Source organism: Cryptotermes secundus, unplaced genomic scaffold (assembly GCF_002891405.2).
Source record: "Cryptotermes secundus unplaced genomic scaffold, Csec_1.0 scaffold572, whole genome shotgun sequence".
Lineage (NCBI taxonomy): Eukaryota > Metazoa > Arthropoda > Insecta > Blattodea > Kalotermitidae > Cryptotermes > Cryptotermes secundus.
In genome coordinates this window covers 127,905-142,475 of record NW_019725849.1, presented here as the reverse complement: position 1 = coordinate 142,475, position 14,571 = coordinate 127,905, and the positions used below count along the sequence as shown (strand labels likewise).

At 40.6% G+C, this 14,571-nt stretch overlaps 1 protein-coding gene across 3 annotated transcripts in view; it reads left to right on the top strand.

The window, feature by feature from the left end:
• LOC111863750 (WD repeat-containing protein 19) overlaps positions 1-14,571 on the top strand; it is a 39,871-nt gene that overhangs the window by 18,890 nt on the left and 6,410 nt on the right. For 2 of the 3 annotated variants that reach the window (XM_033751205.1, XM_033751206.1), the window contains exons 15-21: positions 864-1,015; positions 3,429-3,663; positions 6,903-7,052; positions 9,003-9,169; positions 10,022-10,268; positions 10,345-10,497; positions 12,777-12,873. In XM_033751205.1, coding sequence (XP_033607096.1) covers positions 864-1,015; positions 3,429-3,663; positions 6,903-7,052; positions 9,003-9,169; positions 10,022-10,268; positions 10,345-10,497; positions 12,777-12,873 — 1,201 coding nt within the window. The remainder of the gene's footprint in view (positions 1-863; positions 1,016-3,428; positions 3,664-6,902; positions 7,053-9,002; positions 9,170-10,021; positions 10,269-10,344; positions 10,498-12,776; positions 12,874-14,571) is intronic. The other variant, XM_023850361.2, reaches the window with a different exon arrangement.

The window sequence follows — 14,571 nt, the reverse complement described above, 5'->3', positions numbered from 1 at the left end:
ATATATATATATATATATATATATATACATATCCAAGGATGCTATCAGTGTCGAGACTATGTAGCATCAGTGGTAGGATGATTGATGATTATGGAGCAGTTGGTGGAATGAGAATTCGTAGGGGAAACTCAAGTACTTGGAAAAAAAGCTGCCTCAATGTCATTTTGTCCACATAACCCACATGAGTTTGAACACAGGCCTACAGCAGGCTGTTGTTTTATAAATTTGTATTCTTGTATGTCTATAAAAATTAACGGAGTTTGAAGGTGTGGTTCATAATTCATAGTAATTTTTACAAAATTTGCGATTTTTACATTAAAATTCATTAGTCTTTTGTAAGATATACTATATTATAAATAGTTGAAAGTATTAATTTTTTCCATAATGCATATCTTGCTTCTAGTTGGTTGCATTCCTCTAGAAGCCATAGTATAGTTTATTACTCAAATTTTATACTGAATATTGTAGATCATTTTTAGAATTGGCCAGAAGGGTCTGATCACCAGCAAGTGTCACAGTTTAATCTAAAAGCCTGTCCCCTCTGGTAACGTCTTGGCTTCCAGAGATCTCTGTTTGTATTCTTACTAGTCAGTTTACAGGTGTATTTTTATTTCTCTTAAGTTTTGAATCAAATGAAACACACAGACACACTCTAGGGGCAAAAGATAGTGCTTTATTGTTGAAGTGGGTAGTACATATTGTAACCACCATGTTTTTACAGGTCTAATAGTTAAGTTAAACTGTAGGTTACAACATGTGTATAGATTGGGTATAAAATATGTTTTTTATGTTCCAAGTTAGAGACATGTCTCTGTCAGTCTGGCCTTCTGAGGCCTTGTGATGTATGTTGCTTGTGGTGGCAGGACTGGTACCTCAAGTCAAGTCAGCCCGTAGCTGCACTGCACATGAGGCAGGATCTGCTGCACTGGGACCAAGCCCTTCAGTTGGCAGCGAAGCTGGCACCTGAACAAGTCCCATACATTGCACGCGAGTATGCCCAGCAGCTTGAGTTCATGTGAGTTGAATGGCCCACCATATAATTGGCATTTGCACATAAACACTGCTTGCATGTACAGTACAGGTCTAACTGATCCTCCAGCGTCACTTCATATAATTGCCAGTACAATGATTTGAATTTTCTTTTTACCCTGCACTTTCCCCCACAAAAAAATTGTAAGTGGGAATATACCACACATTTATGAAGTTACCAAGTAAATTTAAGTTGTCTGTTGCTTGATTTAGTCTCATGTGAGTTTGTTGTATGTATATTAATTTATTAAAAATCATTTGATACAACAATGAAATCTATTATTTCCCTGTGTGTTTTGGCTTCCTTGTCATTAGTAGTTATCATGTTATTGGAAGTTATACATTACGTTGTACACTTTATAAAATAGTTCCTGGACAGGTGCTGCATCATAGTTAGTCAGTCAGTCATAATCTGACACTTCTAAGCAGATCGACCTTGCAGTGTATGAAAATCTGTCAGTTAATAAGTTTGTCACGCAGTGGGACATGTATGAATACACAAGGAGGATGGAATGGACATGAGAATGAGAAAATAACCCTCGCTAATCCGAATTAATTGGAGGGAGAGGTCATCTGGATTAACTGAAAATCCAGATTAATGAAGTAAAAGATAACCCTAAATGATGAAACATAACTTCAAAAACAAATAAATGTAAATTTTAATAATACAGGTAATGCTGTTGAATATAAATTAAAAAAATTTCACTGTAAATCCTTTATTTAAGTAACTGTAAAAAGACAGTAAACTCAAATCCAGGGTCTCCTTCATTTAACCCAAGTCAGTCTTGGGTATTTTCTGGTGTGGTTTCAGTCTCTCCAGCTGCCCTCAGTGCAGCCTGAAAGTCCTCTTGCTCTTGAATCCCATGTGCCTTTTAATGTGCTTACTCAATTGTGAACAGAATTTTTTAATTTTTCATAATTTGATCCAGATTAACTGTAAGCAGATTAGTGAGGGTTTACTGTGTACTGGATTGACTGGACAGCTGAATAAAAGTTGGAGAGATCGGTTGGAAGCATACAGGTTCCTTATGATAATATTAGCAGAAATAGTAGTAGAGTAGTAGTTGCATCAGCAGTGAGAGCAGGTATTTCTCCATGAAATATTCAGTTGTGGCACATTTTGCATGTAGCAAGAGGTCTCGCACACTTGGTGACCACATTTTTTGCATAGCCTATTATCATTTCAAACAACAGATAGTGTGTCATATTTCCTGTATGTACCATTTCTGTAGGGGGCACTTTGTAGTGTAGTTGGTTGTGGCACTATGCTACAAGCTGGAAGGTCACAGGTTCAAGTCCTGATGAGGTCATTGGATTTTTTGCAATTGACCTAATCCTTCTGGCCGCACGATGGCCCTGGGGTCAACTGAACCTCTTAACAGAAATGAGTACCAGGAATATTCATGGAATATTCTTGGGGGTAAAGGGAGGCCAGTGCATAGGGCTGACAACCTTGCCACCATCTATGTGCCGACTGTCTAGAAAATGTGGGAACGTCAACATCTCACAATCTTATGGGCCTCCACGGCCTGTTACAGCGATACCTTTACTTTTTTACTTTTCACCATTTCTGTAGATGAAGTAGCTACATATACTTCTGAAACCAGTCATAAGAAATTGATTTTGCACATGAACTATAAAACTTTTTAAGTAGTTTAAACAATTGATAATATGCAAGACTGAAACGTGTTCAAAGCGACTGGTAGTTCCAAAGTAGCTGTGTAATGACCAGAAAGCTCTTCTGTTGCAACAAGAGCTTGGGCTTGCTCTTCCTCACAATTTCTGTTGCCACACAACCAGTGCTCCTAACTCCCCTACCATATTTATGCTTTCCAATAAGTGTGTTATGAGGGTTGCAGTTGGCCATGGTATTTCACTGGACTAGCCTTTATAAAGTTCCTGTTGAATGTTGATCCATGGAGTTGATTTGTTGGACTGCTGAACAGTAGGTTGCGGTTCTGTCCATCTTGGCCTGTCCTTTATATGACATGCTGGCCTCATTCCTTTGCTGGGTATGGATTGTCCTCAGCTGGTGACTGTATGCATCTGGCACCTCACTGTTGCCTGATATTGTTCCTGTTTTGTGCAGTCACATTGTAACTGTCCTTAGAGCTGTCTTCAAGCACAAATTAAATAAGTTGTAGCTGCCTATTAGGACTCTTCAGGATGGTTTATAGGTGATGATCGGTTGGACTTATAGAATGGTTTCAGGCAAACTATTTTAACTGCTGAGGTAGAACAAGAGGGTAATTCAGATAGCTCATTGGGTGCTTGTAGCATACCAGGGTAAGGGGAATCCTATAAAGATATGGAATGTTCATACTTCACAGATAAAATTTGATGTGACTCAGCTCAGGTAAGGAAGACAGAGGACTTTTTTTTGGGCTTGAATTTTACAGAGGAAACTATGCTGAGGCTTTGAGCCACTATGAGCGTGGGTTACTGGAGGCACATACCACTGAGGGCAAGAAGCCGCACCCTGATGAGGAGACTCACAACATGCAGTGTCGAGCAGGGGTGGCTCGCACTGCAATTCGCTGTGGGGATATTCGCCGCGGTGTGTCCATTGCCGCAGATACATCCAGCAGTCGCCAGCTGAAGCGGGAATGTGCTGACATTCTGGAGAGCATGAAGGTTAGTCAGGAATTGACAGTGGAGTGGGGAGCTAAAATGAGTACTTAAATTAGCAGTAGTAAAAGTGCACATGAATTCATGAAATATACAAACCTCAAACTTTTAGCTTCCTTGAATTTAAAGCACTACTGTAGTGTTTCATAATATACAGATGCAGCATCATTATATTCTGTATCCTACAGGATTGCTTCTGAAGTTTGGAATAAGGTAGAGAAGTTCATGTGAATATGTACCTTGAGGGCCTTAAGAAGTTACATTTCAAAAAACAAACGTACTGAGAGCATATTGTTTGTGTTACTGGGTGTTGATAGCAATCAATTTGATGCCAATCTCTGTAGATGTTTACAGTACCCAGGTCTTTCTATGAATATGTAATTCTCTAATGTAGACTGTAAGGTGTTATATCCCAGAAGTTAGTACTCTTCATAACCGTCACTGTGAGAACCTCAAATCCTAAATAAAAACTAGTACATACGATGGGGTACCCAAAAGAAACCGAACTAATTTTTTTGTGGGCAGAGCTTTTGTAGTACCGTATTTTGCCGCTATGAACGCATAGAGCTAACATTCCTGAGTCGATAAGCCGACTACCGTTGCTTCAGAAGGTAAGGACTAGTTTCGGCAGATTTTATAGTGACAACTGTTTTGTGTGATCGTTGTTTTGGCAATGGCCCGAACACATGAAAATGTTGAAAAAATTCGTGAAGTCATCAAGGAAGATCGATGACGGACCATTGAAGAAATTGTGGAGCTGTCGGGAGTGACTTGGAGCTCAGTTCAGCAAATTTTGACAGAAGATTTGAGAGTGAGAAGGGTGGCTGCGAAATTTGTGCCACGACTGCTGACTGCTGAACAAAAACAAGGTCGCGTGGAAGCATGCTGTGCTTTGAAAGAAGAGTCCCGAAATGATCAAAACTTTTTTTCAGCGTTTTGCTGATGTTGCTGAGGTGAAGGAGAAAAACGACGGAGACGCTGTCAAGCATCTCAAAAGATGAATTTAGACAATGTTTTGAAAAATGGAATAAAAGACTAGACAAGTATATTAGTGTAAGTGGAGAGTACTTTGAAGGGGATTGAAGGTTTGTGCTTAAAATTTGAATAAATAAGTTTAAAAAAAAATAAGTTCGGTTTCTTTTGGGTACCCCCTCGTATTACATTCTGAGTCAGTCTGAAGCCATCTAAGCTTGTGAAAGCATGTTACATAGCAATCCAGCATGGAATGTGACTGTTCACTTACAGAATTAGTGGACGTGCAACTTGTGGTAGAAGAGTGCATAAGAAATGTTGCAGATGCTGTTAGAAGAAGCAGAGAAAGCTACATAATCAGAGAGTGCCATATCATTGTACTTTCCTTTCTGTTGATCACTGAATGTGAGAGACAGGAACATTTCTCACAGGCTGCGATGGGATGTTGGCTCTCCGAGTTCTGTGCATAATGCATGAAATGAAGAGCAGATCTTCAAGATCTTTGAAAGGCAGCCTCTGCTGTCAGTACCGTATGTCTTGCAGCTCATACAGTTACTGCCATGCTTTCGCAAGCTGTACGTTACGAGAACAGCTGTTGTATCACTATGACATTCATCCTGTGCAAGAGGTAGTATCACACAATGCGCATGCAGGACATATATTTAGTCAGTGGATTCTGCAGCAGTCAGCTGAGGACAATGCATTTACAGCAGAGGTTCGATTCTGGACAAATTGTGCTTAACAAAGGCTAGGATCACCAACGTCTACAACGAATATCTGGTTGGGTGAAAATCCACATTCAGTTTATTTGACCTCGCCATCAGCAGTGACATTTTTCCATCAACTTGTGGGATTTATTTCTAGACGAGTGCCTCATAGGCCCTTATAATGTACTGGCTTGAGTTACTGTTCATGATTACCTTAATTTTCTTAACACTTAAGTGGACTGTTAGAAGACGTGTCCTTCAGTACATTTCTTCATGTTTGGTTTCAACATGATGGTGCTCCACCATGTTATGGTCATTAAGTGCAACGGTGGCTGTCCAAAAATTATCCTGGACTCAGGAGTGGTTATGGAGAAATTCCAGTTTCCTGGTGTGCATGCCCACCTGAATTGAATCCTCTCAACATATAGTCTGTCAACTGTTCCATCAATAATGCAGTAATCAATAACATTGATTCACATTTCAGTATTGCACAGCAGTTTTCATGTGCATAAGATGTTATATAAAATTGTTAAAATATTAAAGCACATATGCACTACTACAATGCTACATATACATGTTTAGGCCATCTTCAGGCAACACTTATGTGAGGAATCCTAATGCACTGCACACTAATGGAATGTAATCCATTTTATTACTTTTGTTTCATTTTTCATGTTTTCCCTCATATCTTTTATGTAGTGCAGCTATTTCTGCTGTATATAGACTTATGTTGTGCTCTCCTGACTGTGTGGCTGTTCTTCAGGGATTGGGTTCCACTCACTTTAATTGTACATAAACTTGCTGTCAATTCATGATTCGTACTTGTCTTCTCAACTCCACAATAGCAGCATGTGAACAAGACAGAGGAAACACAGAAGATGAAAATGTTGTTTGCAGCTGAGAGCACAGGGAAGCTAGCTACCGGAAGTTTCGAACACAGACGTTAGTGACCACAACCTTTTCATATTGTCCTTTCTTTATTAAAGTCTAATGCTTACGGTTCTGTCATTATATGTGTTCGCAAGTGTTACGAGCAGAAGCAAAAGTTGACAGCAATAACTGTATTGGAAGTATTCCAGTGTCCACCTTCCTGAAAAATGTTCATAGTGTGCACCTAGATAGCAGCACTGCTTAGTAACAGCAGAAAGCTAATAATAGTAACAAGACGTTTTCTGTCAAACATATTTAATTAAATAGGATATTTTGTAGTGTAAGAGTTTCAGGGATAGGAGTTCTCAGCAGTAAAGCCATTGCTAGTCAGAGCTCCTGCCCCTAGTGCCATTCATTGAAGGTTAACTGATATTGCAACATTAGAACATTACTAATGATAACTTTTAATTATGTTGAATTGACTGACATGGAGAGAGGCTTTGTTGAAAGTGTACAAACTTTTATTGAGTGTGAATGTAAGTTTGCAGTCCTCTCAGCCTGAACTGATGGACAGATATTTCCAAAATTCAGTATCATAGGATTTCTTTAAAATTTGTCAATTTTCAGCCATAATGACGTCCACTTTTCTTAGACCATAAATTGACCTGTCTAGCCATTGTGTTGATGTGTTTGAAGCAGCACCTGAATGATGCAGCCATGTTGTATGAGAGTGGACTGTTCTATGATAAAGCTGCATCAGCTTATATCCGGCTCAAGAACTGGGAGAAAGTTGGAGATGTACTCCCTAATGTCACCTCGCCCAAGATTCATCTGCAGTATGCCAAGGTGAGTCTGTGCTCCCATTATACTGCTGTGTGGCCACTTCCATTCCTGAAGTTGTACTTGCAAGTCCCAGCAGTCTCCATGCCGCTGCACATCATTACATTTATTTGTTGGCAAAGAAGTTTGTTTACTGCACTGTTTCCTAGCAACGGTCATCTTTTTTTTGTTGTTGTTGTTGTTGTTGTTGTGCTGTCCTGGCTTTCAGCTATCATGTCACAGTATCTTTGCCATTTGCATTCCTCATTAATTCTTATAGTTCTTGTATAGGAACCACTGATGGCAAGAGTTTTATTTTTTTTGCACAATTTAATATATGACCCTCAGGAGTGAGGTTGAAAAGAGAAGGGTTTGGAATGTGTTAATGGCCATGAGACCATCATCACAACCGCCATATTGGTAAAAACATTCTCTTAAGATTACATTCTTTTGGAATGTGATGCCAGAGACGCACTATTGTTTCAGAGGAATGTGCTTCCTTTGTTACTAGTGTGGAAGAGTCAGTGAGTTTCCATTAAATAACAGACTACATGGCGTTACATCTAAGAAGACCATTATTTTTGTGCAGTATTTACATGTTGGAAGATAGTACAAAATGTGTGGTAGATGGCAGAGATGAGTTCATACCTCACTGAGATAAATGAAACTTATAACATGATAGTTGTCAGCATGGATAGGGTCATTCACTGGTTTGTTCCAGTTTGTTCCTTTGTGTGTGTCAGAAAGATCTGCAGAAAATACCGTAAAACATGGTTCCAAGGAAAACACATATTTCTTGGCCTGTGACTTGCAGTATGGAACTCAGTCTACACAGTTGAACTGAATCATTGAACATGAACATTGCCTTGACTTTGACTTTGACTTTGACATCTGCACTTTCTTGGGATGAGGTGAGCCCAAGATTTCCATCACATGCTCTACCACTTTGTCACACTGAAACCCCCAGCTTTCATCCAATCATCATTTCTGCTTCAGTGGAAAAGATCAGTTCATACTACCCTTCTCCGCTACAGTTGGTTGTTAGTGATGTTCTTGGTCACCATCTTCACAAATTTGCTTCAGCCTGAAATTTTCCATCAGTATCAGTTGTACAGGGTTTCTTTTGATGTTCAGATCTTTTTCAGTCATTCTCACTGTAAGATATTGATCATTCTGCATCAGATATCCAGGTCAGCTGTCAAGCTCAACTTGGTCCCTTCATATGGAAGATCATTAACACCATTCTAAAACACATTCTTTTGACATGCCTGCTTCCCCATAAATTTGACTTAATATTTCAGAGGTTTCGGTTGATTTCCTTTCCAAGTTTGAACAAAAATTTAATTTTGATTCTTTGTTCAGATTATTTATCATTAATTTTCCATGACAAGCTATTGAAATATTGCTTCATTTAAAGCAAGGCTGCTTTCCACTCCCAAGACATATTGAGACAATTTAATGATTTTATAGACTTCAGACATATACCTATAGGTGACAGCATTCGTCAGTGACTACAGAATTACTTACGCTTCACAATGTTGCCAGTCTCTTATTTGTCACACCTTGTAAGGGACCATTAAGCAATGTACTATGCCTCATTTGATATACAGGACTACTGGATTGCTAAATCCTAGAATAGGGATGCACAACAAATTGAATACATTTCAGTGCTGGGGTCTGATACTCACCCATGTTTCTCACATGCATAAGAATCAGATGATGGGATCATTTATATAAGTCTAGTTGTTTCTGATAAATGTGTGCTACAAGAAATGTGATGTGTTGATTTTGACATTGTCCAGTGTCCTGAGTTTCTTCAGATTCTGTTTACATTCTCAATCTGATATGGCTAGGAATAGTTTCTGATGTGCCGCGTTTGCAAATGTTCAAGTTAATAGTCAGCATCCAAAACAATAGTCACATCTATTTAAAGCATTTGCATGTGTACTAATTGGCTCATGCACCTTGTCTGACAAGGCCAAGGAGGCAGATGGGAAGTACCAGGAGGCACTGAAAGCATATGAGATGGCACGTGACATGGACAGTGTCGTGCGCCTGAACCTGGACCACCTGAACAACCCAGAGGAGGCAGTGCATGTGGTTCAGGAGACCAAAAGCATAGAAGGTGCCAAGATGGTGGCAAGGCAAGTTCATCTGTTCATCACTCAGAATCCCTGACATTCCTATCGCAATATGTAAAATTTCAATCTGACATTGTTATTTTCTTCTCTTCGGGTGTTTAATGAAATTTGAGATTCTCATGGTGATCAGTATGATGATTACTGTTGTCTCAGGAGTGACGCCGTATAGTCTGGTGGATGGGTACCAATGTTTCAGAGTGTCCAACTGCCTTCATCATTAGGGTAAATAGCTCATTTTCTCTATCCTGAAGATGAAGGCATCAGGTTCCTCTGAATCATCGGTACCCAGTTCAGAGTATATGATGTCACACCCCAGATGACATTATTCTTGACTTTAAATGATTTGTTCTCATGGCATTTTAGATTAGAACATGAAGTACTGTCCTATGGACATAAAGGATAGCCTGATGAAACGAGAAATGCATACAAAATTTTGGTGGAGTGCACTGTTATAAAGGGAGCACACAGATAAAAAAAATTAAATTCGCTTAGTGGGGGGGTGGAGTCCAAATGGGTCCACTTGGCATGGCGGCCACTGATTGGCCTATTGTAGCCTGCCCCGAGTGATTATGATGATGGAGAATTTGGTGGAATGAAGATTGGCAGGGGAAACTGAAGTACTCGGAGAAATCCCACCCCAGCGCCACTTTGTCCACCACAAATCCCACTTGACCAGACCCGGGATCAAACCCGGGCCGCCACGGTGGGAAGCCAGTGACTAACCGCTTGAACTATGGCGCAGGCTGAGCACATAGATAAGTTTTACAGTATTAGAAGAAAATGGTTTTGAAAGTATCCATTAACCCTTCTGTGCACAAGGGCACTGAGGCAACTACATGGCATATTGTGCTGCAGGTTCTTCCAGAGGCTCGGTGACTACCGCTCTGCCATTCGGTTCTTGGTTCTGTCTCGCTGTCATGATGAGGCATTCCAGCTGGCAAGGCAGCATCACCAGATGGAGCTGTATGGTGAGGTACTGACAGACTCATTAGAGGCAGATGTGAAGCCACAAGACTTCAACAGCCTCGCTCTGCACTTTGAAGGGGAAAACAACAGTATGCTGGCTGGCAAATACTACTACCATGCAGGGGACTACAGTAAGGTGAGGCTATTTCATAAGTCTGAGTAGTTGGTATGGTGCCACTAAACAGTCTGTCAGCAGGAATATTGTGTTGCAGGCACTGAAGCATCTCATGCAAGTATTGAAAGCAAACTCGGAGGATCCAAAAGTCATCTCGTTGGCTATTGAAGTTGTGGCTGTTGCCAGTGACGATCATTTGGCCAGTCAGCTCATAGAGTTCCTGTTGGGTGAGGCGGATGGCATTCCCAAAGTGAGTACAGTGAGAACAGCAAACACATCACTGAGACTTACTTAGCAGCAGTTTCTCAACAGCAGACAGAAAAAAATACTTCTTAATCCACAGAAAATAATTGATGTTTTTATCCCTTTTTCTTGTGGGATTCTTTGCTCAGAATATTTCTCAAACATTTTTGTGACAAGTTGTCTGAAAACTGTTTGTGTGCAAGCTGACTGATTTTCATTGAACTTCACACAGCATGAATGTTATATTTCAGGAGGTCTATATATATGTAGAGGAAATGTTTGAACTGATAGAGTCAGTTGTTAGTGGGAGCAACATACATAACCCAATGAGATATTAACTCCAGTTAATGTTCAACTGGAATGATACTTCACTTGGGAGTGAAGGTACAGTTCTTCTCATTCTTAACTTTGGTGTTTTCTGTTAAAGCTATCCCTGAACAGGCCGTGGAGACTCACAGGGTTGCGAGATGTCAAGGCTCTCACATTTTTCTAGGCAGTTAGTTTACAGATGGCAGTAAGATTGTCATCCTTACATGCTGGCAGCCTTTTACCCCCAGGAAGATTCCTGGTACTCATTTCTGTCAGAGGCTGAGTTGACCCCAAGGCCATAGTGTGGCTGGAAGGATTAGGTTAAATGAAAAATCCAGTGGCCTCATTGGGATTCGAACCTGCAACCTTCCAGCTCGTAGCATAGTGTCTCGACCAACTACGCTACCACATGCCCAGTATATCTCTATATATAACAGAGTTTGATAATGATGCATGAAAGCTCTTAAATAACAATTTGGGGTTACCATAGCAATGGATCGTTGAGCATTAACTCGTTGAATGTCATGAATGGGTGAGTAGTCATTTGTTTCAATATCTTGTGTCTGTTATATGAGTACTGATATTTTCTGATGTGGATATGCAAAATGAAGTTAGTATTTGTTGTGGAATGTGACTTGGTGTATGAAGATTTTCAAGGTTTCTATTCAAAACATGCACTTAGGAGACATCCATATTGACTAGTCTGTTAAAATTGTGTCAGGAGCTCTAATCAGCAACCACAGGATAATCAAAGTGGACATTTGACAGGTCTATGTGGCCAGTACAACAGCGCCTTCTACCTTCCTAACTGCTGTAACCGCTCTTTTTCTCCTCCAGCTGTAAGTTGTGCTCCACTTATCACCAACCTTTTACCCCTACGTTGGTTGACACTCGTGGCTGCCTTTTCTTCGTGGACAACTTACACCACACGTTGGTCACCACTCGAGACGGTCTTTTGCCAAACTTTACGGCACCTATAAGTTCCTTTACTTGTATGATTATTAGATGTCTCGCAAGTAGGTAAAGTCCTAGGGAGTTGGGTTCGACTCTGTAATGGATAGAGGTGAGTTCTCATCTAGGGTCATACAGGCCTGGCTCAAGCAAGAAGATCCTTATGCTACAATCACGTACACTTCAAGACTTTTGCGCTTCAGGAATTATTTAATTAACTTCAGTTCACTGAACACAGTGTAAACTCAAATAGTTACACTTATTTGGATTGGACTTGTAATACTTCTAGTGAAGTGACGTAGTTGTGTTTTTGTGTCTGACTTGGCCAAAAGTTGAATGTAGACTGCCTGAGGTAGAATCATCTCCCTCCGAACCCTGAGGTCCATGAACCAGACTCCAAGAGAAATCCACTCCTCCATCATGTGCCATTGGTTTAGTTTGAAAACTAGGAGGTTCCCTAAATTTGTGAATTTCCAGTCATGTTGCTTTGCTGTGTGATTCTGGCAGTTGCTGACTTGACGCTAAGGTTGACAGAGACTTTATGCATTATGATCAGGGGATGAGGCTCCGGCCCTCCCACTTCTAAGTTATAGCTATTCCAAGGTGTCAGCTCTCAAATTCTCAAAGACTTTCCAACTTTGATGAAAGTTCCAGAATTCCAGGAAATGTACCAGATGTTACTTCCTGTCCACATAGCAAAACTTGAACTATGTCACTTCTGAGTGTAAAAAGTTGGCTATCTGCCAGATCTCTGTTTGTATATTACATGATCTTAACTTAATATAAATTTAATTAATACAGGAGTCCACAAAATTATGATGAATGGTTACAATGCACTGTGTCTTTTAAAGTATGTACTCAACTGTAAACAGAATTTTTAATTTTTCATACTTCGATTCGGATTATCTGACATCCAGATTAACTGTAACTGGATTAGTGAAGGTTTACTATACTAACTCGGATGTACCTACTGTATTTTGTACACTGCTGCTGACTGAGATGGCATATCATACATTTCTGTTACAGGACCCAAAGTTCTTATTTCGACTGTACATGGCGCGGCACCAATACCGGGAAGCTGCCAAAACGGCCATCATTGTCGCCAGTCAGGAGCAGATCAACGGTACTGACGTTAATATATTATAATGTTCACTATCTCTGTCAGTTGTGCACCAGATTTTTATGACATGCTGTCAAATCAAATCTGACATATTCTGATGAAGCACAACTCTCTAACTGTTGCAGATTTGGAGAAAGGAAGGTTGTATTGAAATAGACATTTTAAATATAGGTTTTCATGAATTGGTGCTGTAATGGAGTTGCATTAGATGATGATGATGTCATAATCATCCTGGTTTTGACATGCACAGTTTTTCTTTTCTCTGTGTCATGTAGAATGGCTGAGGTGCCTGACTACCTCATACGTCATTTCAGACCATCAGGGACTTGCAATAAGCCCAGTAACCCCTGTAGGTGTGACAGTGGTCAGAAATATCCTTCTGTTCGGGATGCTATGCTTCCTGCACTTCCTATAGAATCAGCCCCATGTCATTGTCATCCAACTGCATCCTTCTCACGACAGCTAAGTTCCCGCCATCAACAGTGGCAGCAGCAGTGACACACACCTCTAACCCACCTAACTGTTGTTCAACTTACTGACAGTGAGTGCATGCCTCTGGGCACCATCTTCTAGAGAACTCCTCCACATTAGTGTGCTGCTGCATCTGACAGTGTTCAGATGTAAACATGTAGTCTTGTAGACATTGGATCCTGTGGGCCTTCTATCCTTCCATGTTCTTGAAACTAAGGAGCCATGTCAGGCCAGAGTGGTCAGTACACAAGTGGAATTCTTGTCCACAAAGATATTTGTGGAAGTGTCCCAGCATCTTTACAATAGCTAGTAACACAGTAGTTCTTCTTAGCCTTGGCTAGGGTCCAGATGGTGAGCTGCTATATGCTTCTGGCTTTTCTGTACTTCAGGACCCTTCTTAGTCAGCTGGGTTATTCTAGTACAGGTGCTGTACACAGTAACTTCTTTAGGGATCAGAAGGTTCATGCTTCCACTTCTGGAGATCGTTAAAAAGTGAGCCTGTCTTCCGTGACCTGGGTCAGTGGCTTGACAATGTCCATGGACCCAGCTATGAACCTCCTGTAGTAGGGACACAGACCAAGGAAGCGCCTCAACTCACGTTTGTCTTTTGCAACGGCCACACCCATACAGCCTTCAGCTTCTCTTGAGTCTATAATCACGCCTTTCGGTGTTATAAGGTACTGCACCTCTATCTGGGACAGTGAAGAACTTTTGGGGTTCAATTGGAGATAGGTGTCTCAGAATCTCTAGAACATCTACATGTTGTCAAATTGCCACTAGAACATCCAGTCAACGGTGACTACATCATTCAAATGAACTGGGCAGACTTCATAATACCCCACAGGATGGAATCTGTCAGGCACATTGCTGGAGTGTTGTAAAGTCCAAAAGGCATAAAAGTGAACTGCTACCGCCCCAATAGAGGACACTGTCTTCTCCTTGTCACTGGGGTATAGTGCAGCCCTCTTCAGATTCAGGGTCAAGAACCAGACCAGTCAGAACATTATCTCATCCTTATATTTAAGTTTTGGGGCTTCATTTCTGATTAAGTACCTGGCTGGTCACAGAGTATGGAAGTTTACTACTGAAGTTGTTTTCTAAGGTGTAAAGAAATTAACCTGCCTCAAGATAGGTTCCATGGATGAGCAGAACTAAGCAGTCCAGAAAACAGAGCACAAACTCTCATATATCTTTCATGTGCTAACAGAAACAAGACTTGAAGCCATATTG